Source organism: Abramis brama, assembly GCF_963993115.1.
Source record: "Abramis brama genome assembly, chromosome: 22".
NCBI lineage: Eukaryota > Metazoa > Chordata > Actinopteri > Cypriniformes > Leuciscidae > Abramis > Abramis brama.
In genome coordinates this window covers 24,698,893-24,726,695 of record NC_139984.1, presented here as the reverse complement: position 1 = coordinate 24,726,695, position 27,803 = coordinate 24,698,893, and the positions used below count along the sequence as shown (strand labels likewise).

General features: G+C 37.5%; 1 protein-coding gene across 3 annotated transcripts in view; it reads right to left on the bottom strand.

Moving 5' to 3' along the window:
- LOC311073314 (inactive dipeptidyl peptidase 10) overlaps positions 1–27,803 on the bottom strand; it is a 55,293-nt gene that overhangs the window by 8,104 nt on the left and 19,386 nt on the right. The window contains exons 2-16 of one of the 3 annotated variants that reach the window (XM_084098946.1): positions 23,513–23,630; positions 22,179–22,274; positions 19,929–20,023; positions 18,347–18,418; positions 12,196–12,248; positions 11,572–11,653; positions 9,400–9,520; positions 8,965–9,119; positions 8,713–8,810; positions 5,915–6,038; positions 4,726–4,770; positions 4,408–4,512; positions 2,443–2,534; positions 1,795–1,842; positions 34–152 (exon numbers count right to left, since the gene is read on the bottom strand). In XM_084098946.1, coding sequence (XP_083955072.1) covers positions 34–152; positions 1,795–1,842; positions 2,443–2,534; positions 4,408–4,512; positions 4,726–4,770; positions 5,915–6,038; positions 8,713–8,810; positions 8,965–9,119; positions 9,400–9,520; positions 11,572–11,653; positions 12,196–12,248; positions 18,347–18,418; positions 19,929–20,023; positions 22,179–22,274; positions 23,513–23,630 — 1,423 coding nt within the window. Of the gene's footprint in view, positions 1–33; positions 153–1,794; positions 1,843–2,442; positions 2,535–4,407; positions 4,513–4,725; positions 4,771–5,914; positions 6,039–8,712; positions 8,811–8,964; positions 9,120–9,399; positions 9,521–11,571; positions 11,654–12,195; positions 12,249–18,346; positions 18,419–19,928; positions 20,024–22,178; positions 22,275–23,512; positions 23,631–27,803 lie in introns of those variants that run through there. The other 2 variants (XM_084098947.1, XM_084098948.1) reach the window with 2 other exon arrangements.

Below are 27,803 nucleotides of genomic sequence, written 5' to 3'. Positions count from 1 at the left end.
TAAATGTGTGTTTGAGAGAGTCAGTGACCTTACCCAAGCAATAGAGGGTAAAGTATGTCTGATTGTGGCTGAAGTCCGCTTTGAAGAAGCTGCATCGCTCAAACAAGTCGCATGTCAGACACTGGCGATGAAACACTCCTCCAAGCTCCACACTAGTCAACAAGCATGCATTTCATTATTTTACAACCCATCATCTTAATGCCATCAACCTCTGCTAAAAGTGTTCTGCGTTTGTACAGCGATTAGAATATACAACTTACAAAATGTTTATCATAAACTAGCGCCAGACCCAGAATCTGCCCTACCTAAATTTACGGTCAGAAGCCGCTACTGGCATCAATGACAATCACAGTATTCTTCAGTACAAAAATGAACACTGTCATAAATTACTCCACCTTATGTCTTTATAAACCTGTCTGACCTTCTTCTGTGAAACCAAAATGAAACATTTTTAACCCTCTGGTTGTGGATTTTATTTTTCCCAAAAATGCTAGTCATTTTTAACATTTTACTGAATTTGCTCACACAGGGTATATAAACTTCTCAAAAATTATTTGATCATTTTTAAGCATGTTTTCCCTGCCTACTTCCCTACACTTGTGGTGTTACCGGTCAAAAATGACGACCTACAAATAATACTTAAATATTTTGTTATGCTATGCCATTGCCAAAAAATGGATACAATCTTTTCATCAGCTTGTTTTCTTTCAATTAGGACAGGTTTTGCATTTCGTTTTTTGGAACTGATTGAGGACTCACTGATCTGAGCTTATGCACCTCCGTTTTTTTGAGATGAATAAGGCCTACGATCAATCAGTTCCAAAAAGAATACAAAACATGTTTTAATTGAAAGAAAACAAGAATATTTGATAATAAAATAGCATAATGGGACATTTAAAAGGCCAGTATTTCTGACTGGGAAAACCAAATTAGGTAAAGAATTTTCAACAGAGCACAAGAGTTAATGATGTTCTTGCTGCTCTTTTCCATAAAATGAAAGCATATATTGACCAGGATTGCCAAATTCATGAAGCATAAAATGAACAAAAAAACCTTAAAGATTTTTGAACGATAATGTACATTTTTGGTTTAACTATCCCTATAACTTCCAGTATGTGAAACACACACGCTGAGCTAGTTTTCCATTATCCACTTGCTTGAGCCCAATGCTGGACCTTTGTACTTTCGCCATATATTGCTCGGATGGTCGCAAAAAAAAATCTATGAGAAATTGTGGCCCACGGAGAGCAAGTGAGAGGCTCAAAACATTAATCAAAGGTTAGAGAACACCGTTTAAATCTTTGTGAGGCGCAGCACCTCCCCCTCTGCCCGTCTCCTTTTCAACCTTCTCTATCTCTCTCTGCCTCTTGCTCTAGCGAATCTAAGCTGCCGTTTCTGTTAAATGAATTAGCTGGGCTTCTTGCCTGGAGCTCACTAGGGGTAAGAAAAAACCTATTGGGTTGTCACGAATGTCCCCGAAAACGCATCTCAGATACGTTAAATTGGAGGGATTTAATTGATTACAGCACAAGCCATCGATGAACATTCATACTGAGAAACTGGACCGTCAATGTGCATAAAGAATATCAACATTTAATGATGATATGGACGTCCAAAACCCACAAACCTATTGAGGAAATTAAATATCTCGCAACACAACAGGGTGTGCAATTGCTGTCAGACTGATTTAGATGCAAATGCACAGCACAGCATGAGAGGTGCAGAATTCCTAAACAGTAATGATAAAATACTCAATTACAGCTTAAAAGACGTATCGTTTGGGACAGAACCCACCTGTATAAGTGTCTACTCTGCTGCGACTCCTCCGTGCTCAGAAAATAGCTACAGGGGAAAAACACATTAAGGAAATCTGAAAAGGTTTTTTGAGTTACTATGTAGTCAGTCATTTATCCTTTAATAATAGAGTCTACTTCCACATACTGCTTTATTTCAGCTGCATGCTAAGTAGGATTGTATCTGTTACACATGCAAAGTAGGAAAGACTGTGACATGCATTCATTTCTGTCAGTACCGGATTAATTGTAAGTCGTTGATTTACGGGCCTAAACTTTGATTTGAGCTATAGATCTGACTATTTATAAATATTCATGCATTGAAAAGATAAAAAAGTATTTTTTTTTTTGAAAAATCTATCACTTCTGGGATGGTTATTCAAGAGGGTTTGTTTTATGCGGCTGCAATTAGAGAACAACGCCGTGAGAAAATGACAGAGTCATTACAGTCAATTCAACATTCAATTACTGTATTCATTTTAATTAAGTGCCATCTATGCTGATTCAGTGGGATAAATGGGATTGCTAGGTGTAAATAATTCTATAATTACTCATATTAGGTAGTTTGGTTGACTATGAGATGCTTTACGACACAGTCTTGAGGCTTTTGAGTCAAAATGGTTTGCTCATAAAATTTGATCTGTCATACATTTTATCGTTCTCCTCATCAAGAGCGCACAGCGAGGTTACATCCCAGTTCCCTGACGTTAGAAAGCGAGGAGATACAGAAGGAGTGGAAGCCTGAAGAAAAAGAAAAAGAAAAAGAAAGAGATAGATAAAGCTTATATGAGGTCTAAAGAGAAGGCGGGTTTTAATGGAAAGCAGTGGACAGGAAGACGAGGAAACATTAGACAGTGTGAAATATCCAATCTAAAGAAAATGACAGAAAAAAATTATATAATAATGTACTGTATATGTTCACTTATTTATTTAATTTCAGATTTTATATATACACCACTGAGCCAAAACACCTGCCTAATATGCTGTTGGTCCTCCATGTGCTGCCAAAACAGCGCTGACTGGTCAAGGCATGAACTCTACAAGACCCCCGAAGGTGTCCTGTGGGATCTGACATCAAGACATTAGCAGCAGATCCTTCAAGTCCTGTAGGATATGAGGTGGAGCCACCATGGATCGAACTTGTTGGTCCAGCACATCCACAGATGCTCAGTTGGTTTGAGATCTGGGGAATTTGGAGGCCAGGGCAACATCTTCAACTCTTCATCATGTTCCTCAAACCATTCCTGAACAATGTGTGCAGTGTGGCAGAGTGAATTATGCTGCTAAAAGAGGCCACTTCCTGGTACCTGGTCTCAATGTTTAGGTAAGTGGCACGGGTGGAATCTTCATCCACATTAATGCCTTGACCCAGGGTTTCCCAACAGAACATTGCCCAGAGCATCACATTCCCTCCACCGGCTTGTCATTGTCCCACAGTGCATCCTGGTGCCATCACTTCCCCAGGTAAACGGGGCACATGTACACGGCCATCCACGTGATGTAAAAGAAAACAGGACTAGAACTAAGACAGACCAGGCGACCTTCTTCCACTGCTCCGTGGTCCAGTTCCGACGCTCACGTGCCCATGTAGGCGCTTTCGGCAGTGGACAGGGGTTATCATAGGCACTATAATTAAGCTACTACTACTCTATGCAGCCACATATGCAGCAGAGTGCAATGCACTTTGTGTTGTGACATTCCTCCCGCATCATTAAAATTTTGAGTGACTTGTTGTGCCACAGTAGACCTTCTGTTGGCTCGGACTAGACGGGTTGGCCTTCGTTGCCCTAGTGCATCAGTTAGCCTTGGGCGTCCAACAGCCTGTAGCCAGTTTGTGGTTTGTCTTTCCTCGGACCACTGTTGGTAAATTCTCACCACTGACCGGGAGAAACTCACAAGCCTTACTGTTTTCAAACTTACTGCCATAACAGTTTGGCTCTTGTCCAAGTCCCTCAGATCTTGATTCCTGCCCATTTCTTCTGCATCCAACATGTTGATTACAAGAACTGACTGTTTGCGTACAACCCAATCTACCCAGACCTTAATATGTGGCCTTGTTAGGAGATGATCAACAGAATTTGCATCACCTGTGACTAGTCATAATGTTTTGGCTCATCAGTATATTATACGTATAGATAAAGCTTATATTAGTTTTAAAGAGAAGGCAGGGAATAATGGAAAGCAGTGGACAGGAAGATATATATATATATATATATATATATATATATATATATATATATATATATATATATATATAAACCAATGAATTTGTTTAGTTTTATATATATTTATATTTATATATATTTAATATATGTAATGTTTTTATATAGGAATATAAGAACAGATTGGTTTATGTAACTCATGATATAAATTTGTAAATTACTTCAAATAAAGAATAACAAAAATCTAAATTAACATAACTATTTATTCAAATGAAAGTCTAACAGTTAAAATGAGAGAAAGACTTTACAATACACAAGGGTTCAACATTGCCCCCACTTGCCATAAAAAGTCACATACACGTATGGTACTTCAGGTTTCTAATCAAGAAGTTTATAAGTGCATCTAATTTCACTGTGCATAGCATGAGTACGAAATTATTCCACCCACAGACCTGAGCGGGGAGACTGGCGATGTGGAGGAACTCCCCACGGGCCCCTTGCTTGGCAGGCAGAATGAGGTAAAACAGGGAACCATCTGCCGTGAACAATGGCTCCTCCTGTAGGACAAGCCACCATCAATATGCATTCCTCCAACAGATCAACGAGAGACAGCACCATTTTGATGCAATTCATTTGAATGGTGGATGCAGCTTTTAGGAACCAATGAATGGAACCTGAGAACTGGAGAGCGAGAGAGAGAGAGAGAGAGAGAGAGAGAGAGAGAGAGAGAGAGAGAGAGAGAGAGAGAGAGAGAGAGAGGCTGAACTTACCTGCCGCTGGTTGTTGTGCCAAAAGTCCATCGCCATTTGGTGCTTCTAAAGATTAAAGATGTTTTAAAAGGATTAGACATGTTATATATTAGAAGTAAAATATGTTTTTTAAATCATTTGTTCTCTTCAGCCTGCCAGGGAGAGTAGTACATCATAACAAACTCCACCGCTAACGCAGAGTTTCAGGCAATCCATCATTCTCACTGGCATCACATTAAGGAAGTGCATGTTTCATTTTTATCTGCAGTTTAGATGTGCTGTCTGCAACAACTAGAGTTCCACATCAATTCCATTAGGCTGTTCTAAATTTTAACTTTATTTAAGAATTATAGTACATAATTTCCTCATCATCATTTCCTCTATTTTTACATTTAGATTGCTGTTATCTAACACTTAAAGTTAATCTTAAAAACAGATTAACTGTTTACCCTAAAGGGACATGTAGTGGAATACGACTTGTTTTCATGAATTTTTGAAATCTCTATATAAAATGAATGGGAAAATACACTATCATTGACATTTTTACACTATCATTCAAAAGTTTGGGTTCAGTCAAATTTTCATTTATTTTTTAAAAGAAAAGAAATTAATACTTTCATTCAGCAAGGGTACATTAATTTGATCAAAAGTGACAGTAAAACCTCTTACAAGAAATCCAGAATCCTCTGTCCAGAAATCTGAGATCACCGCTCAACAACCTCATGGTCTTGAGACGTTTATATACATTATTGTTAAAAATCAATTTTTCTATGGAGAAAATGAATGGGATTTTTACTTCCAGAGCCAAACAGCTAAACTCTGTTATGTATTTCAACACAGCTCCCAATGCCTCCAATTATAAAACTCTGTTGACAGATTTATCAACACAGAACATACAGGGTGTAGAAATCAAACAAGGACTGCACATCCCTGTCAGACACTCCTGTGCGCATGCATTCAATCACTCAGACATAAAAAGGGAATGACCTTTAGGCATTAAGACAGGCTGCGCATTAAAATTCAGGCTTAAAAGTAAAGCTGAGTTAGTCTTTCACGCCTCAGAAGGAAATTAGGCTGAGCTGGCAGAAGAGAAGCAAGCGATTCTCTGTATGTTCTGAGCAGAATAAAGAGTGAGAGCCAGATCGATGGATACTTTAAGAGTAAAGATAATACCCAGTGGGCAGCAGTGGATGAGCTGGAAACCACTCACCTCTGAGCAGGCTCCTGTCGTGGCCTCACACACACACAGCACGGACTGGTTCTGGACACGGTTCAACCAGCGCACAGTCAGACGGGTGCTGCTTATCCAGCTCACCATAGAGATGTAGCTATCTCTAGAGAAAGAGAGAGAGAGTAGAGTGCATTCAGAATCATCACTTTAACCATTATTTCGGTAACACTTTAAATTAAGGTCTCATTTCTTAAAGGGATACTCCACTTTTTTTTGGAAATAGGCTCATTTTACAACTCCCCCAGAGTTAAACAGTTGAGTCTTACCGTTTTCGAATCAATTCAGCCGAACTCTGGGTCTGGCGGTACCACTTTTAGCATAGCTTAGCATAGATCATTGAATCGGACAGGACCATTAGCATCTCTCTCAAAAAAATTACCAAAGAGTTTCGATATTTTTACTATTTAAAACTTGACTCTTCTGTAGTTACATCGTGTACTAAGACCGACGGAAAATGTAAAGTTGCGATTTTCTTGGCTGATATGGCTAGGAGGAACTATAAGAAACTTTGCTGTCGTACCATGAGTCCAGCAGGCGTAATGATATGACGCAGCGCCTGAAAATAGTCCCCAGCTCGGTAACTTCCAACGTGACCGGGACTAAGTTTGTCTAACCTATTAGACCTATTTTCAGGCGCTGCGTCATATCATTACGCCTGCTGGACTCATGGTCTCTATGCTCATGGTACAGCAGCAAAGTTTCTTATAGTTCCTCCTAGCCATATCAGCCTAAAAAATCGCAACTTTACATTTTCCGTCGGTCTTAGTACACGATGTAACTACAGAAGAGTCAAGTTTTAAATAGTAAAAATATCGAAACTCTTTGGTAATTTTTTTGAGAGAGATGCTAATGGTCCTGTCCGATTCAATGATCTATGCTAAGCTATGCTAAAAGTGGTACCACCAGACCCGGAGATCGGCTGTTGTAAAATGACCCTATTTACAAAAAAAAGTGGAGTATCCCTTTAACATCAGTTAGTGCATTAACTAATGTTAACAGATATGACTTTGATTCTAAAAATGTAATTGTGGAAATGAAAATGAACGAACAGTTTTTGAACAGTACTTTTACAGCATTTATTAATCTTAATGTCAAGTCAAGTCACCTTTAGTGCTTTTTACGATACAGATTGTATCAAAGCAGCTTCACAGTGATAACATGAAAATAATACAACAAGGTTTGTTTCTAGAAGAAAATTGTGTCATAAGTAAGGCAGATCAATAATATTGTTGAATATTAAATGTCCCCAACTTAGCCAGCCAAAAGCCAAGGCAACAGTGGCAATGAACCAAAACTCCATCAGGTGAAAGAATGGAGAAAAAAAACTTTCATGGGTGGAATAAACATATGGCAGGAGTTATACTTTCTGAACCCTAGGCTTTACACCTCTGCAAAATGAAACTCTATTGAAACAGTCTATTATAATCAATTTTGAGTCAAGAAGACTATATATTCTAAATGGTTTTATAACACAATTCCAAGCCTTTTTCATCAGTAATGTTGCTCCGTGTCAGTTTTTTAATGTTTAGCTAGTAAATTTCCCCAGTTTAGTTGGCTCTGAAAACTCTTTTTTAATCTGTTTTCTTTTCATATTTACAGTTTATCATCTAGCAGATGCTTTTATCCAAAGTAACTTGCAAATGAGGAACACTACAAGCAATATTAGAGCTTTGCTTTATGCTTGTTAACATATTGTGATGTTTATTGTTGTTATTTTGGCCAGGTCTCTCCAGCAAAATGAGACTTTAATCTCAAGGGACTAACCTTGTAAAATAAAGGTTTAATTGAATCACACTCAGGGGATGATTTTTAGAAAGCTGACTGCCATCAAGAACAAAAATCAGCATGAACGCTATATGTTTAGAGTGAGGATTCATTTTCCAGCAGGACAAAGACTCAAAGCACACAGCAAAAACGAAAAATGAAGAATGGCTTAAATACAGAAGGTTGGTATTCTGGAGCGGCACGGCCCGAGCCAAGGCTTGAATCCAATTGAAAATCAGCAGTAAGACCTGAAATTGCTGTTCACCGGCATTCTCCATCTAATCTGGCAGAGCAGGAGCATATTTGCTCTGAGGAATGGCCAATAATTCCACAATCTAAATGTGGAAAGCTCGCACCGACAAACCTAGGATGATACAGGCTGTACTTTTTGGACTATAGAGGTTGGGGCAAACAACAAAAAATATTCATAAAAAAGTAACTTACTAAAGACAACAAGTTATCACTGCAAATATAATAAAATCCTCAGTGAGTAACATCAAACCACTCTTAATAATCCATTGCACAATGTTGCCACAGGGCAACAACCCCGTTTTCTTTGGTTTGCAAAAGCATAATGCATTTAAAATGGTAATAAAAGTGTTAATAATGAAGGAATTACTTTGAATAAACTACTAAAAACTTCATCTTTGTAACACTACATCCATTTTCAAGTCTTATTCTGGCAGTGTGCACAGTGTGGAGAACAATTGATCATAATGTTCACTCATTAAAAAACATTCACATTTGCTAGAAAGTAAACTTAATTTTAGCGTCATACAAATTATTTGCATATCATGAAGAACTTCTTAAATGTGTTTGTTGCCTAAGCAACACCTGCGATGTTTTTAACATCATGCATAAAAGATTTAGTTTAATAAATAGACAGTTAAGACACATTTTGCCATGTGTTTAAAAGGATATTAAAAATTAACAGCTCTGCATCCACAGCCTGTGCACTGCATATGTTGCACGTTCGCAATTACGGACACATGTTAATGAAAGATAAACTTCACCTGCTGTTCTGGGAGTCTGGAGGAATCATCTCTAACGTGTGAGCTGGACCGTATAAATTCACCACAAACAGACTGGCTGATGGGATTCTGGAACCTGCCTGTACAGAGCAATACTTTTAACATTATCACATTAAAGACAAAATGCTCTTGCATTCATTATTCAATATAGACTTTTATTGTGGTTTCCGATTCATTTTGAGGTTATTTTGTCATATAAAAGAAATTTGTATGCTGCATGTCAACTGATTTTACCTTTGGATATGGGTAGAGGACGTTAGAAGGGTAGACCCCACCCAGGAAGTGATGTATCTCCATAAAAGGAGTGGCTGAGTTGTTAATGGACAGATACGCCAGGCGTGCGCCGTCTTTGGCCCACCAGAACGCAGGATATTTCAGCAATATCTCCTCTAAAGTTGAAAAAGGTAAGGGAGAGAAATTAAATTTTGATGAGGCTAATTAACCCACACACATATCATCATAGACCAACGCTTATGATCATAAATCTCATTTACCTTTCTCATTGTGTATTTATAAGGCCAAATGAGATAATAATCTCTTCATGAATATTGGAATGTCTTCAAGGGATTGTCAAAATTGTCTCAAAGTACACACAGAATTAAGGTGACTCATTATAGTGATGGACTGAAAGAGAGTATTGAAGGGGGCGACTCATCCAAAATCACTGACCCTCATAGGTCCAATCAGACAGCCCATTAACCACCATTCCGTTTCTGCCCGTGGCTGTCAGACGCATCGCCTTGCTAGACACATCTGGCTTGTAGTAGATGTCATTCTCAAAGATATAGACCTGAAATCATCAACGAGACACAACCAGCATTAATAGATGAAGTCATAATCCAACACTCTTAAAAATAAAGTTCCAAAAGGTTGGGTTTTTTTTCACAGTGATGCCATAGAAGAACCATTTTGGGTTCCACAAAGTTTTTTCTTAGAGTGAAGAACATTTTAATATTCTAAAGAACCTTTTTCCACTATAAAGAACCTTTTGTGGAATGGAAAGGTTCCATGGATGTTAGGGGTTCTTCATGGAACCATCAACGCCTATAGAACCTTTAATTTTAAGAGTGAAGATTATTACAAGGATATTTAAAAATTAAGAGGGCAGAGGGCATATTAACAGCTGGAATATTACAGTTTTGTAATTATTTTAATGTTATGGCCAGTTCTAAAATATTACTATTATGTCTAAATAAAAAATATAAAAAATAAAGCATGTCTATAATCAACTTTAAACTTTAACATTTAATTTGAATGATAAAAATAATATAAAAATTGCAGTACATTTAATTAATATCATGACAATTAATATCAACTGATTACTTTTTTTTCTTTGACAAGTCATTTTATTTGACTGCCAAATTGTAAATAACCTTTTAAATATAATAAAACAACATAAAAATAATAAAATAAAAATCACAAAAATAACCTTTTATTTAAGATGACTTAACTCTCTGAATTAAAGGATAATTAATGCCAATACTTTCACAGACATTGCTGTGAGCACGTAAGACACGCTGCTGCTGCACATGTAACATACATGAATAGCAGATCTATACAGGTGGAGCTGGGGAAGGTGGAGGGTTTCTATGGCGTTATTTTTTAGTCAAAAGTTATGAGCGTGTAAGACATGCTCACGAGCACATTATGTTATTTCACACGCGCAAAAATGAACCTTCAGCTGGCATGATAAAAGTACTCGCGCACAAATTCAACAACCGAGAGGTGTACAGGTAGCTGCGAGCAAGCGCCTGGCATACTCTCATAGGTTAACTCTGCTTGTACAGTGGAATCCTGCTCGCGCGCAGCGGGCTTCTGCTCGCGGAGAGCTGTTTTGCTCGCGCAGTGGATTTCTGCTCGCTCAGCTGATTTCTGCTCCCTCGAGTCTACACGACTTTTGACAATTTGGGGGCGGAAACCAAGGAGGGCACTGACCCTCTTATGATTGGTCACTTTCATCATGGAAAATCTTGGGAAATCCTAACCCCGCCCACCTTCTGACGCAGCGCGCGTCACTCAGCTCGCTCTGCTACTCCGGTTATCTCTGTGTATATTTTAGGCAACGAAATATGTGATAAAACACCTTACTAACTATTTTCGTTTTCATTTAAAGAAATCTTAAACATGATAGCCACACAAATGTGGTTCATGCAACGCGTATTGATTATATTCACTGCACATAACGTTTGCCTATTTAAAACAAAACAAAATATAAAACACAAACCTGCCTCTTTTCGTTTTAAATATAATATAAAAACATTAAACATTTTAATATGGCCCAGGCAATATGTGCATTTGTACTAAACAACAGATTTTGCAGTAAACAACATTAGTTTTAAAAATTTTAAATACAATTATTACAATTTAAAATGACAAAACTCAACCCAGTCTCTTTTTGTTAAATTTCAGTTTTATCAATATTAGCCATGATAAAAGTATAAGTAAAAGGTATAAGAAGCTATACAAATAAAGCAAACAATTCAGTCAAACATACAAAGTCAGCGCTCTATTTAAACAACGTGGCGCAGGACGTGAAAATGATAACTGCGTCAGGCTGAAACTAGCAAAAAACACTTGCGTCAAGCTTGCAGCTGCATTGCGCCGAGTGTATGATAGGGCCCATTATTGGATCATTCTGTGATACTTTTGCGTCTTTTTAAAAAAGCTTGATGCTGGTCACTATTCACTGCCATTATATGGACAAGCGCAAGTGGGACATTTAGAAAGAAAAAAATTAACACCATTGTGAGTAATTCATGACTTAAATTTAATTTTGGGTGAAAAGGGTGAACTATCCCTTTAAGGAAGCTCGCTATAGTACAATAGAACAAAGATCCTCACCAACTGGTTCCCTTGAGGTCCCCACGCTGCATACTGAAGTACAGACGTATCCTCCTCTGAAGGGGTGAGGTCCATAATCTCCCTAAGATATGCAGACACACACACATAGATTGAACTATTACACCACAGACATTTGAAGCACTACATAGCACAAATTAATCTGGTTCTGGGTAATTTTTAGAGAGCTTGAAAGGGCTCGTAAAAACAGCACGATGCAGATGCAGAGTTAATACGAAATGAAAGTGAAGTATACAGAGAGGCAGGGGTCTGGACATGCAATGAAACCACAGCTAAGGCTAAATGATCTGTGAATTCTGCCAAAACAAGCAAATGGGCTTCAAGACATTCTTTTAAGTTTCACTGCTCTTTCACAACCACAAGCAAGAATCTCAGGCTTTTATCAACAAACAGAACATAGCAAATCCCTGTCAGGGCATTCAGTAAATTGCAGGTTAGTGAAAAAAACAATTCATCCAGCAGAGACCTGTCAACATCAGAACAAATAGTACCTTTTCCATACTTTTATGTAATCAATGCCAAACACAGAGGGACCTGTGGACTGGTTTTCGGTTGTGCACATGCCCAGTACAGGCCATGCAGTGAGGAACCTCTGTCTCTACCTACCCGCTGGCCACTGTGTAGATTGCAAAGGATGCTGTGAAGGACTGTGAGAATACCTGGAAAGGGGCAGAGGACATGGTGGATCCCTAAATTGTATACACAAACTATGTACGGAATAGCATACTACCACACTATTTCTGCAGTGTTTATGTGTATGTGACTATATTAAAATTTTCTGTATGCATGAATTTTCAGGATTATAGGATTATACTACCTTATGCTGCCAAAATGTGCCGTATAAGAACTATAAAACAAAGAATATATGCAATGCACTCAACTAGACCGTCAATTTACAGTGTGATAAGTAAACCAAAAGTAATATTAATCACAATATATATATAAAAAGAAAAAGAAGTTTGGAGGCAGTAAGACTTTAATGCTTTTTAAGTCTTTTATGCTCACCATGGCTGCATTTATGTGATAGGGCGGAAAACAGTAAAAACAGTAATATTGTAAAATATTATTGCAATTTCAAAAAACTGTTATATAAAATATTGTCTATATTTTAAAATGTAATGTATTCCTTTGATGAATTTTCAGCATCATTACTCCAGTCTTCACTGACACATTATCCTTCTGAATGCTGAATTTCTGCTGAAAAAACATTTCTTATTATTATTATATATATTATATTATATTATATATTTTCACGATTCTTTAATGAATAGGAAGTTCAAAAGAACAGCATTTATTTGCAATAGAATCGGTGTTGGGGAAAGTTACTATTAAAAGTAATGCATTACAATATTGCGTTGATCCCTAAAAAAGGTAACTAATTGCTGTACTTAGTTGCTTTTAATTGAAAAGGTTGCGTTACTTTTGCATTACTTTTTCTCTGCTTGTTTGTTTTTTAATAATAACAAAATAAAGTTCTATTCTTGGCAAATGTGAAGACCCTTACTCTTTCACATCAAAAGTGAAATAAATAAGCCTCAGGCTGAAGGAAATGCAAACGCACGCCTGTACAGTAGAGGGCGCAGCTCAAACATTTCAGCTGCCATTCTAGACACATAAATACATAAAGTATACTTGTGTGTGTAATTTAACCTATTTAATTATTGCCGATTTGTGTAATATTCTGAGTTTGCATTTCACTGTTTTTATTCATTTATTCACTGTTTTTGTGCAAGTGAGATGAGAAAATGCATGTTCACATTAAAGTCTAGAACAACAAAAACCATCATGTTTTCACAGCCCACACAACGCCTTTGCACTTACGATTTCTTTTAACATGGCAACAGGAGAGGTGTCATTCAGTAAATGGGAAAACAAAGTAACATGCGTTACTTATTTAAAAAAAGTAACTCATATTTTGTTTTAAATTTAAAAGTAATTTGTTACTAAGTAATCTGATTACTTACTCACATTACTAGTAATGCATTACCCCCGACACTGGTCACATTTGATCGTCCTTGCCGATTATAAAATGGGTAGTTCTGGTCCTTGATGCTGATTGGTCAATAGCTATGTTTTATTTACGATAAAGGTAAGGCCTGAAGGGGTTGGCTATATTCACAATACAGCACTGTATTGTTTAGATAGAAGTATTAATTTCTTAACTGACCTCAAACTATCGAAAGATGTATAGTATGCAGTATGCTAGTATCCCATTCTGAACATAGCACACGCTTGTGTGTTCTTACAGCTCATAATATCTTTCACTCTCTCACTGCATGACAGCACAACTATGGGTGGTTAATGAATAATTTAAATTCATTTCAATTTCAAGCTTCATTCAGCTGATTCAATTGAGGAGCATCTTGAGCAAAAGAAGCAATTCTTTAAAAAACTATTTATTTTATTTCACAATCAGTAGCCGGAATGGATACAGGCCCCCAAATTGGTTTGACTCTTATGAGAACGGTACATCACATGTATGGGGTCACAGAATGATAGCGGCACATGCCCCATCTCTATCAACGTGATCATAGGGGTCAATATCCCTCCCAAAAAAAGGATCCACTTGCGTAACAAATTCACAGCTTGAAACTTACTCCAATGGATTAGCATGTCAAAGATGACCTAAATCAATAGAAGCGTCCTTTAGGCCTCTAAAGACAATTGTGCATTTTGTCAGTACAGCATTATTTGTATATTGATCAGTTAGGTCTGTAATGATTTGTGTAAAATTAGATGTATGGATTGCTGCAGCATCAGTACAGAACGCAGTGTGGCGACAAGCTTCAAACTGCACTCGTTTCCCAAAAGCCTAATAGGATTGAAAGTCATGCCCTGCACTGCATACTAAAAACAGATCAGCTGACTGTCGCACTGTCTGGCATGCATAGAAGTGAGGTTAAACAATTATTTCATTAAAAAATTAATGTTTGAGGTCAGTAAGATAAGAAATTTCTTTTGAAGGACATTAAGATGTTTATTTAGCAAAGACACATTAAACTGGTCAAATATGGCAGTTAAGAAATTTAAAATATTTAAAAAAGTTCTATTTCAAATAAATGCTGTTCTTTTGAACTTATATTCATCAACGAATCCTGAATAAAAATGTATCACTGTTTCCACAAAAATATTAAGCAGCACAACTGTTTGCAACATTGATAATAAGAAATGTTTCTTGAGCAGCAAATCAGCATATTAGAATGATTTCTGAAGGATCATGTGACACTGAAGACTGGAGTAATGATGCTGAAAATTCAGCTTTGCCGTCACAGGAATAAATGACATTTTAAAATATATGCTATAACATAAGCAACAGTTATTTTAAATTGTAAAAATATTTCCCAATATTGCTGTTTTACATTTTTGATCAAATAAAACAAATAAAAAAATCTTGCTGACCCCAAAATTTTCAACAGTAGGCTACTGTATCTCAATATTAAAAAGACAGACACAAGTGTTTGTGTGCATATGAGTGCAATCTCAAAGTGTCTAGTGTTAAGTTTGAGCTCATTTTCTCTGAGTGTAAGGCTGAGTGTGTTGATTATAGGAAAAGAGATTGTGGATTCCCGCTGAGAGTCATAAATTCTCTTTTTGCAAGGAATCACAAAATTAATATCCCTACGGCAAACAGTGGAAGAAATATTGCTAATGTGGGAATTTGGATGGTTGTGACATTGGCATAGTAATTGCACAAATTTGCTCAATAATACTGAATGCGGTACTAAACAACCCACACAATTCTCTCAGTGCCAAAAGTGCAAGATCTGCCCTAGTTTGCCTTTCCCGCCTGCCTTTTTTCATTCTGTTCTCTTCTCTCTGTAGTGTTGATTCTCACTGTAAAATCTTTCGATTCATGTTCATCACAACACGTCTTCCTCTGGGCTTTAAGTCTGAGGTTGCTCTGGTTCTCATAATACGTGCCTCTTTATTTCTGAATCCCTGTAGACATTTGAGCTTTTATCCACTAACTCTGACTTCCTTTAGCACTGTGCCTTAAAAGGGATAGTCCACAATCACATATAAACAATCGTGCAGCTGAGATTTGTTATAGGGTATATTGATTCAGGTGACTATACTGTACACAGGTAAAGTAGGATTCAACTTTTAATATATCATTGGGCAAAAAAAGAAGCAAAGCGGTCATGTATAACTTTAGAGAAGTGTTTTGAAGTCCAAGCTTTGTGTGAGAAACAAACCAATTTGTGGAAAACACAGTACAGACTAGTTTTGTGAATCATATCAATTAATGCATTGACAATATCTGACTCAAAAGAACAAACTGTTCATGAATCAGATATTTGCTACATCTTTAATGAACTCTTATGAAAGTGCTAAGAATGGGCATCAAATTGTCACACACAAAGCTTTCGTATGACGTCAGGTGACTTGGAATAAAGTGTATGAGACATATGAACTACTTCTGTGATGGTTTTATGAATGTGAGACATATAAACTTCTTCTGTGATGCTTTTGTGTCATTTTAGAAGTTAAAAAGCCTTCTTTTGTGTTTTACAGAAGAAAAAGTCATACAGGTTTGGATTTGGAATGACATGAGGGTGAGTAAATGACAGATATCTTGATTTTTGATGAATTATCCCATCCTTTTCCCACCCTCAGCATTCTCTTTAACTCTGTGTCTCTGTGTCTTTTGATTTGGCTCAGGCTATCCCTCATGCTGTCTTTCTCAGTTTCTATTTCACTCTCTCAATATACATTTCGCTTGCACCCTCGTTTTCTTTGTGCCACTCGCCTTCCTTCCCTTTTGCTTTTTCCTTTTCCATTTTCTTCCTTCCCTTGCAATTTCACCTCACTATTCTGGTGTCCCCTTTTATATTTTCCTATGTCCCTCTTTTCCTTATCTCCCAGTTTCCAATCTCTCTGCACACATTCACACATCCAATTCATTCCGTCTCTATGATTGATTTCGATTGGACAGCGTGATCTAAGGGCGACTGCAGATCACATCGTTTTTATCCTCGTCTTCTTCAGTCACCGTATCCCCCCCCCCCACTCTCAGTTCAGTTGCTTGAGCCGTAAACTGCCTCAGTCAGCACATAATCTCTAGAGATAGAGGGAAATGGGGGAGAGAGATCAAGGAAGAGAGATAGCAATTGTGACTAGAAGAGGTGGAGAACTAACAGAGAAATCCCTTGTTTCCCTGCAGATGTGACCACACAGATTGGCTTTATTTATCCTGTGAGACAGGGATGTACAAAGAAAGAGTATAAAGGAATGTACAAAGAGACAAAGAAAGAAAGAAATGTAAAGATTTTTTTGCATTGTGATAATTTTCTCGTGATAATTGTAATTTTAGTCCAAATGAAGTGCTTGTATATGTACAGACTGTCTTTACACTGTATGTATTACACTGTATACATACATACATAAACACACACACACACACATACACACACACATACATGCATACATATACTGTATACATACATACATACATTATACATACATTACATACGTACTACATACAGTCATTAAATTAATCTCAATGCAAACCATAAATAATAGTGATAAAATAGGCTCTACTTAATATTCTATTTATGCAGAAATAATTTCTTATTTTGGTGTGAAATGTGATTCACCACATCCACCACTTGTCACATTCTTTAAGACAAATGCACGATACAGGACACATTTAAATGAGCAACAAAAAGCAATATTCACAAGAGATGGTGAGAGAGAGAGAGAGAGAGAGAGAGAGAGAGAGAGAGAGAGAGAGAGAGAGAGAGAGCAACTCAGCAAGTACGGATTGTACTGTCAGTCTTTTCACTCATTGCCCGTTTTTTCCTATTTTTCTTCTTCTCTATTACTCATGTCTATACCCTGATTAGTTGTTCTCTTTTGAGAAGAGAGAACGCTACAGCAGAAATGATTATTTTCTGAAGTGGAGGTTCGGCAAGGGGATAAGAACTACAGATTGCTGTGGTTGCTCAGACAAATAGCCTACAAGTTGTTTATGCTCAGCCTGTTTCTAAAACCTGCTGTAATCACAAAGGCTTGCCCTAGTGCGATGCTACAATTCAGTGCCAAACAGCTCCTCTCCTCTGTTTCCATCTCTCCCTCTGCCTGTCGGTATCCCTTCTTCTTTCTTTCTATACACCCGAGCTCCTCTGTGTTTGAATATTCTATTCCGTCCATGTTTGCTGTTGATCGTAGCAGTGTTCATTGTTGAACATGCTGCAGAAATTATGGACGAAATATGTGGGCTGAAAGAGTTTCCTCCATTCTAATAGATAAAGGTTTGTAATGCATCTTTAAAAACACATAACATTATTGAGATATCTTCTTCAAAGTAATCACAATATAATTATCGTTTCATAGCAGTTCATCTCATTAAAAAAAGATAGCTTCTGGTATTATATGTGACATTTAAAGGGTAATATTTGTCATATTTACATACAGTAGGCGACATCACATGCATCATAAAGCGATTTTGCCAATAGAATTGTTTTGTGGTCCAGCTGGGATATGATTCTGTGTGGGATAAACAGCAAGACAACAGCTGTCTAATGAAGTTGGCTAGACGGGTAATATTGCTTGTACAGCACATTTATTAAAACAATAGACAGAGAGGCCTCACTATGATGAGAGAGGCCCCACTATGATATAAAACCTTTTGTGTTGCAATGGCACAAAAAGAAGATAATCTGTGGAAGCAATAAAAAAGCCATTTTCTCTTACACACGGGTAATGTGGAAATGAGACCACTGCTTCTTGGTGTTTTTCTGCTCATATTACTCACATGGTGGATATTATAAGCCATCAGGATGAACCTCTTATCAGCTGAAACCTGGAACTTCATGGACTTCAGATCCTAAAACGGGAACCCAGAAATAACTTTTAACATTTCGATCGCCCCCTGGTGGCTGGCTGCAGTATAGATCATTAACACTGCCTTCTCTATGTAATCAAATGGGACGCGAGCCAAAATAAAAAATCCAATTACACTTCGAATAACTTGGAAGGGACATGTTCGGTTCACTTAGTTTTGTCATGGCCACAACATATAAACTCGTGGGAACGTGATAATATGTTGTTGCCACGAGATATTAATTCGTGGGAACGTCATATTAATTAGTGGGAACGTGATAATAAATCGTGGCCACGAGATCATTTTGTTGAGGTAACGACATCATTATGTCGTGGCCACGCGATGTAAAGTCGTGGCCTCGAGATCATATGTTGAGTGAACGATATATTTTTCTCGTGGCCACGACTTCATATTTTGAGAGAAGGGCATCTATTTCTCGTAGCCACGAGTTAACGTTATGTTGAGGGCAGCCTACCACACACCGGTCAATACTGTAACCATATACAGCAGTCGGAGATGGAGATGACTGATGAAATAACATTTTACTTTGAATTAGGAATGTCATATAAAGATATAGTGCGCTCTCTGGCATTAAGACATGGGTACGTAAGTGTTTTTCATCGGAAATTTCCACGAGAAATGGATGTCGTTCCCTCAACATATTAAGTCGTGGCCACGAGAAACGGATGCCGTACCCTCAACATACAATCTCGTGCCCACGAGATATTATGACGTTCCCACGACTTAATATCACGTTCCCACAAGTTTATATGTTGTGACCACCAAAAACTAAGTGGACCGAACATGTCCCCTCCCAGTCATGTTGGAAATCAACCAAATGCCATGGAGAACACTTGAATTCTTCCTTTTAAAACACCCATAATCTGCAAACCATGAATGCAGAAAGTGTATCGTGGCTAAGAAATGTTGTTGGGGCATAAAGCCAATGTGATGAGTGTAGAAGTGTTGACAGTGTGGGTAGAGGCTTTAGAGGAGAAGTATCTGCTATCTCAACAACATTCCATTGAGCGTCTGAGGCAATGACCCATATATGATTCTCAGTGTAACCCAGCTGCAGCGTTCAAAGGGTGGCCCTGCTGAAACAGTCTCTTTGATGACACATGCAGCGGGATCAACTGGGGAGAAGTGCAGAGAGGTGGAATAAAAGACAAAGCATTAACTATTAGAGCTTTGGAAGCCAAAACACTACTTGCTCTCTCTTTGCTCATTTTTTTGGCATTCTGATTCTTTCTTCAAAGACATTCAGCTACCAGTCCATACACTCTCGCTATGAAGTGACCCATTTGTCAGGGTCCATAAGAATGGAGCTAATGGAGTTGTACATCTTGTCCTGCTCACATGCCTCAAGGGGTTTGTAACTCTCCAGAGAGCTGCTTTACGCTGGTGGTTTGGGACGAGGACAGGGCTTGTACGAGTATGTGTCTTTGCTGGCCTTTATGTGCTATGCTGCTGTCTTCTATGTGAATGCATGCATGTGTAAGTATACACTCACCAGGGTGCTATTGTCCAATAGCGTGGTGGTTAGATTTGTGCTGAGATTGTGGATTAAAACGTGACCCTCCTGGGTGCAAAATGACACCTCGTTCTCTGTAAAACATGAAAATTAACATTCAGTAGCTGAGCTCAAGACTGGCCTGCACTAGACTGCATCCTAATAAGAATATGTGCTTCTCTGGTGATGGGAAAGTCTACTACCATACCATTAATATTTTTATCCAGAAAGGATGCACTGAAATGACTAAAAGTGAGAATAATATATATATAATATATACAGTATATATATAAAGTACACTCACCTAAAGGATTATTAGGAACTCCATACTAATACTGTGTTTGACCCCCTTTCGCCTTCAGAACTGCCTTAATTCTACGTGGCATTGATTCAACAAGGTGCTGAAAGCATTCTTTAGAAATGTTGGCCCATAAAAAAAAAAATAAATATTGATAGGATAGCATCTTGCAGTTGATGGAGATTTGTGGGATGCACATCCAGGGCACAAAGCTCCCGTTCCACCACATCCCAAAGATGCTCTATTGGGTTGAGATCTGGTGACTGTGGGGGCCATTTTAGTACAGTGAACTCATTGTCATGTTCAAGAAACCAATTTGAAATGATTCGAGCTTTGTGACATGGTGCATTATCCTGCTGGAAGTAGCCATCAGAGGATGGGTACATGGTGGTCATAAAGGGATGGACATGGTCAGAAACAATGCTCAGGTAGGCCGTGGCATTTAAACAATGCCCAATTGGCACTAAGGGGCCTAAAGTGTGCCAAGAAAACATCCCCCACACCATTACACCACCACCACCAGCCTGCACAGTGGTAACAAGGCATGATGGATCCATGTTCTCATTCTGTTTACGCCAAATTCTGACTCTACCATCTGAATGTCTCAACAGAAATCGAGACTCATCAGACCAGGCAACATTTTTCCAGTCTTCAACTGTCCAATTTTGGTGAGCTTGTGCAAATTGTAGCCTCTTTTTCCTATTTGTAGTGGAGATGAGTGGTACCCGGTGGGGTCTTCTGCTGTTGTAGCCCATCCGCCTCAAGGTTGTGCGTGTTGTGGCTTCACAAATGCTTTGCTGCATACCTCGGTTGTAACGATGGTTATTTCAGTCAAAGTTGCTCTTCTATCAGCTTGAATCAGTCGGCCCATTCTCCTCTAACCTCTAGCATCAACAAGGCATTTTCGCCCACAGGACTGCCGCATACTGGATGTTTTTCCCTTTTCACACCATTCTTTGTAAACCCTAGAAATGGTTGTGCGTGAAAATCCCAGTAACTGAGCAGATTGTGAAATACTCAGGCCGGCCCGTCTGGCACCAACAACCATGCCACGCTCAAAATTGCTTAAATCACCTTTCTTTCCCATTCTGACATTCAGTTTGGAGTTCAGGAGATTGTCTTGACCAGGACCACACCACTAAATGCATTGAAGCAACTGCCATGTGATTGGTTGATTAGATAATTGCATTAATGAGAAATTGAACAGGTGTTCCTAATAATCCTTTAGGTGAGTGTATATGTATACAGTATATACAGTGAGTGTATATACAATTTTGATAATAATTAGAAATGTTTCTTGACCACCAGATCAGCACTGATGATTGAGGAATGATTTCTGAAGGATCATGTGACACTGAAGACTGGAGTAATGATGCTGAAAATTCAGCTTCGCCATCACATAATAAACAATAAAAATCGTACTGACCCCGAATATTTGAACTGTAGAGTACATACTTTTGAGAATGCCAGTTTTTTGAGGAACTCAACCTATAAGTGACTTTCTTAAGACAAACTGCATATCAAAATGGGGTAGGAGTATTGTAAAATCCAAATATTACACACGTCAATTTTAACTTTTAGATTCATATATAGTTAACTTCTGCAACTCACATTCCTTATGTTACTACAAAAAATTGAAAGTGTCAATGTGTCAGGGGCAATAGCCCTACAGACACCTTTATAATACTATTTTCAATGTATTATGATTTGGGATGCACTAATATTAATTGTGCATAAAGAGTGAATAGAAATGCATCCTGATGAATGCCACGTTTATTGAAAAGTAAATCGAACATTTCAACTATTAGCAGAAAAACACATCCAGTCTCCCATTACATTTCAAGACAATGAATTGTTGCACTCCAGGAGCTCTAAATGTCCACATAGATCAAATAAATGAACCTAAAACATTCCCCTGAAACACTGTTTGTAAAATATAATGACGTTTTTACCATTTAGCCACGTCGCACATGGGTCGTGAACTCTGAAATCCTCGCTCTCTAGGTTCTCCAGAGTGAGACGAGACAGCAGCAGGAGGTGAGACTCGTCTGAAATACAAAATCAGGCAATCATTTAAGAACAACCACAACTCCTGAGGACAAATCATGTCTATTAGAAAAATCTACAGGAATGTCTAATAAAATCAAATATTGATGCTACTGATGCAAATGCCATAGGCTGTTAGAATTTTTTTTATTAAAAATAAATAAACAATTAAATGCCGGAATGTGGGTCCACACATTGAAAAAATATTATTTTTTCTTAATAAAATTTTTACACAAAAAAAATATTGCATGTAAACCACAAACCCCCGGTTTCACAGACAAGGCTTAAGCCTAGTCGTAGACTAAACTGCATGTTTGAGTTGTTTTAACTGAAAGCAACTTGCACTTATATTTCTAAAAATGTGTCAGTGCCATTGTTTTGTCTCAAGATGCACATCAGTAATGTAATGTTTTTTTCTAAGGCACATTTATAAAAGTTTATTAAATCTTCTAATTGAACTAAAGCCTAATTTAAGCCCTGTCTGTGAAACCAGGCCATATTATTTTAGTTCAAAATTAAGTTACCATCCAATTGGTTTTATTTACTGAATATGACTTTTAAAAAAACATATTGTTTAATATTCTGTTATGCTGTGATTTAGAAGTTGTTGTGATTTTGTTGTGTGTTGCTTCCAAAATGAACGCGCCAAGCACCAAAAGTGGGTAAAACTTGGATTTGGACATTTGGACCCAGCTGACAATATAACTGAAACTCTTCTATAACCCAACATAGCAGATCATAAATATAACTCTCCCTTTTCTCATCTTCCTCAACAACAAATAAAATAATTACACTTAATTTCAACATTTATTCTCCCTATCCTGTCTTCCGCAAAGCATGCTGGTAAAATAAAAAGCTCAATGAATGCAAACAAAGAAAAATCTTGTAGGTACTGTAGTGGCAATGCACACGGATTAAGCAAAGTTCTATTATAGAAATGTATGTTATTTTGCACTAAAAACAAATATACTTCTGTTGCACAGCTACATTTTAAGAGCTAACCAGCAAAAATCTATTCTGAGTGTTGCTTGCTTTGTTTCCTCTTGTCTTTTCTTATTTTTATTTGTGAATGGATGTCTTATATATGAGCTCGCTCACATAAACCCTCTATAATCTTCTTTTGTATTTCCCATCTCTCTTTCTTCCCTTATTGTAGCTGATCCCACATCTCTTTTCCTTTATCCTTGGTTCACCACCTCATTCAATTTATATTCATTAACTTCTTCGTTCTCCAACTTACCGGGGGTGAGGAGAAAAATTGAGAGGGTGACCAGAGACATGACCCCCAGGATGACCACCATGGCGATACCAATTCCCTTCCAATTCCGAGGAGGTCCTCCCGAGCTGACATGGTCCTGCTCAAAAAACCAAATAAAAGTAACTGCATTAACTTTCCTCCCCTCATACACATAGTCTCCCCACCGCTGAGGGAGAATGTATTAGTGCTGCCTCATTTGCACTGCCTCAGAGCAGGGATTTCATGTGAGACGTGTGTATCGGTGCAGCAACCCTCCGGGGAAGAACAAAAGGACTTCTCTCTGACAGAAATCTGTGTCATTTAGAACAATCCTTCATAAAGCCGGCAAGGAAAGAATTCCTCGAGTGAAAAATTAGAAGCTAATTTAGTCTCAGATTTCTGTTGTGTCTTAATTTCCACCGAATGGTGCCTCATTTCACCTTTTTAATGGGGCTTGTGTATGATAAAGTGTGGGGGCGTCATTTTACACTATGAGGGATGCGATGTTAGCGTTTCGGGGTTTGGAAGCTGCAGAGATGTGTTCTCGACTGTTTTTCGAAGCTGAATCTACAGCAACAAAGCAATGCGGATGAGACGAGCCAGAGTTCTGTTACGAAACGGTATATCAGATGTGTTTTCAGCTCCCAAAATGCCTCTGTGACAGCCAAGGCTGAAGTAAAAAGCTTTAGCGGTGTATCTGACGGGCAGGTTGGGACGGCTACGAGACCATCAGTCATGATCAGGAACAATAAACAGCCACTTCAAGGCTATAGTGGAAAATCACTGCTGGTGGCAAAGAGGGGAGGACCGCAGAGTAAGTGTTTACTCATTGACTGTCCATAAAACTTAGTCTTCATTATCTCTGTCTTATGTTTGTGGTTTCAGAGGGAGAAGTTAAGCCACCTCTTCTCACCTTCCCTCGGGGGTAGAGGTGAATGAGAGATCTGTGTTAGTAGAGAGGGGGGAAAACTCATATTTTCACCAGCTGGCATCCTGGCAGACTCTAACCTCAGCTGTCTCAAGACAAAAAGAGCAGCACAAGAGCCGACTGCCTGCCATCTCTCACCTAAACACCTTCTGACTGGCTGCCTGTAGTGCTGTATGCACCATCTCAGTAAGCTGATGTGAAGGGTGTTGTTGTTGTTGTTGTCAAGGCCTGACAATAAAATTGATCAAATTGGATTAAAACTGCAAAATAAATATGTATTTTCCAAGATGATAAGTAATAATATTAAATTCTATATATTAAAGACATATTAAATCATAGTCTGGATTTTTTTATTTTTTTTATTGATGAGTTTATTGAACCTTTAGACAAAATCTCTTTTTGTTGAGAATCATATTTGATATATTAGGCTTTTATGGCTCATAACAGCAGAGGTGTAAAGTCCAGGTTCAGAAAGTAAAAGTCCTCCTCAGTATTTTGTTCCAATCACATGGATTTGCTAATTCAGCCAGGAGATAGAACTAATTAGTGAAATCAGCTGGTTGAGTTCATGGGTGGAATAAACATATGGCAGGACTTCTACTTTCTGACCCCAGGACTATACACCTCTGCATAACAGTATGCTAATGTGAGAATATGGAGCTCATACTTATGGTGGAAAAAACATTATTATGTTATATGCACAAATAGGCAATTTGGTGCAGATGTTGTTATTTATAAGGACAAAAGTTATGAAACTCTGATAATGCAAGCAGACTACTACCATAAAATGCATATAAATATCAGTTGTCACTCTATAATATATTTTTCAATAATTTGTCTTAATATGATATTAGTGTCATGTGTTAGTTTTGTGATCAAAACTTTAATTGTGGGGGCAAAACATAAAGAAATCCAATACAATGATGATTGAGATATTTACAAATAAACGTTCCTCAAAAGCCTGATACTCACATTTTAAAATGATGGATAATCAAATCCAAATTCAGTCCAGTGAGTGTTCAGCTTGACATATTACTAACGATATAAAAGTCATTCTTACGTTTACTTTATAAAAATCAGTGAAGACTTTTACAACTAAAAGACGTGTGTACCACGACCTGAAGGGGGACATTTTTTGAATAATACTATGTAATGGAGGACAGCTATAGTAAGAGCTGTACGAGTAAACCTCACTCCCCTGATCTCAAGAGGCTCACTAGCGACTGGCCCTAGTGGCTGCAGTCTTTAATGTCCATGTTAGCACGCGTGCTTCCCATGCCGGAAATTCCGGGTTCGAATCCCGCTCGGAGTGATGCGATTACAAAGGTTACAACTACAATGTTTACAACAGGTTTCATCTAAGTTTTAATCATGTTGATAATTTAGACGCCATATTTTGCATATCAAATATAATATAGTAAGCTTTACATAGGGTTAAATGTTTATCATTGTATAAAGGTTATGTTCAGATCAGAATGCAACAGTTTACTGCTATGCTGTATGCTGCCTACTACTATTAATTACTATGAAACAGGAATTATTCTATGTAGCATTCTGCAATTACATGACCTCATCACTTTGCATATTTAATTTGCAATGTTCAGCTATCATCTTGGAAATAGGATAACATTTTTGATCCAAATTTGTAAATTGGCAAAAATGTATTTATTATTTCAACATGTCAGCAGCAGCTCTATTCTCATTTGGCAAGAACAAAAAAATAAGTAAAAAATAAAAATTCTCGGCATACATTTCTTCTGGTTCATTCATCACACTGGAAATGTCAAGATGAGCACATTGCATTGTGGGATATAATGCAGTCATCCAGCCATATTCTATGACTGAATTTAGAGTAGCATACTATTTCAGTCATATCTTTATATATTTATATAGTAGCATAGTAGTATGCTATTCCAAAGTCAGTCAATGCATAACTGTTTTCTTTTTCTTCTTTTTTTATTAGTAGGCGGTATTTAGTGTACACTGTGCAGTATGCAGCATGTTAGTATGTCTGGAAACTATTTTATTTGCAATTCTGATGGAGACAAAAATACAGCTTCCGCCAACTTTAATAAGAAAGTGCAGACAATTGTAAATATTTCCAAACATGCACATGGAAATTAGCGGTTTTATTTCTGTGGCCTAAATTCACAGCTTTATAAAATTTAATTAGAGCCACAGAGTTCTTGGATACTGTTCATTGTTTTTAAACAAAAAGATAACTTCAAAAGCTTCAGAGGTTGCCAGCATGGATTCTAGCCAGCGGCTCATTATTAATAGATCTCACTGAAGCTTCACACAATTAAAACAGCTGCTGATAGTGTCTGATAAATCTATCTGCACTCAGCACTCAGCAGCAAAGAGAATAAAACAGAATCATAACACAATTGGGTCTCTTTTCAGATCTATAACAACTTGCACTTCAAAAAGTAATTTCCTTACATCAAGCTCATTCAGAATCAGTTCAATATCATGAGACACAATACTATCAGATCAGAATAAATGATATGTCTTCTGCACTGAAAACAATCATTTTATAAATCATTTTTACTTGGTTTCCATAAAAACTTTAGGGTTAGTAAGATTTTTTTATTATTATTATTGATTATTTTATTAATCAAGGATGCATTTATGTTTAAAAATGAAAAATGCTGAAAAAAACTGTTTTCAACATTGATCATAATAAGAAATGTTTCTTGAGCAACTAATCCGCATATTAGTATATGATTTCTGAAGGAAGGCTTTGCCATCACAGGAATTACATTGTCAAATTTATTATAGATAATAGTTATTTTAAATTGTAATAATATTTCACAAATTACTGTTTTACTGTATATTTGATCAAATATATTTAAGAAGCAAAATGACACAAAGAAGACTTTAAGTCAAATTTTTCTTAATCCTATATTAATCCTATTTTTTTTTAACTCAGCTGGAAATTGTTTTTCATGTATTAAGCGCAAACATATCTAGATATAATAGAGGTCTAACACAATTTGCCAGTTGGGTTTAAAATTAACTGAAAAACAAGAAAAAAAATACAGATTAAGATAATGCTTTTGTCAGTATAAGATTGTGACCCACTCGCACTCCCCCGTTACAGCCTCAACAACACAATTAATGTAATTTGTTCACACTGTTGAATACAAGACTGAGACTGTTTTCATTTCAAAGGCGTCTCTCTCATTACGGGCTGAGAGCCCAGTATTTTCTGTGTTAAAGCTTCATCAGCTCGGTTTCCACAGGTCCCCTGAGCCCTGAAATGATACTACACTCCAAATTAGGATGACTCTGTTGGCAAACAGGGGAGAACCCTGCATCATAGATGAGAGAGTATCTTCAAACTTGCATGGTAAGGCATGTTAA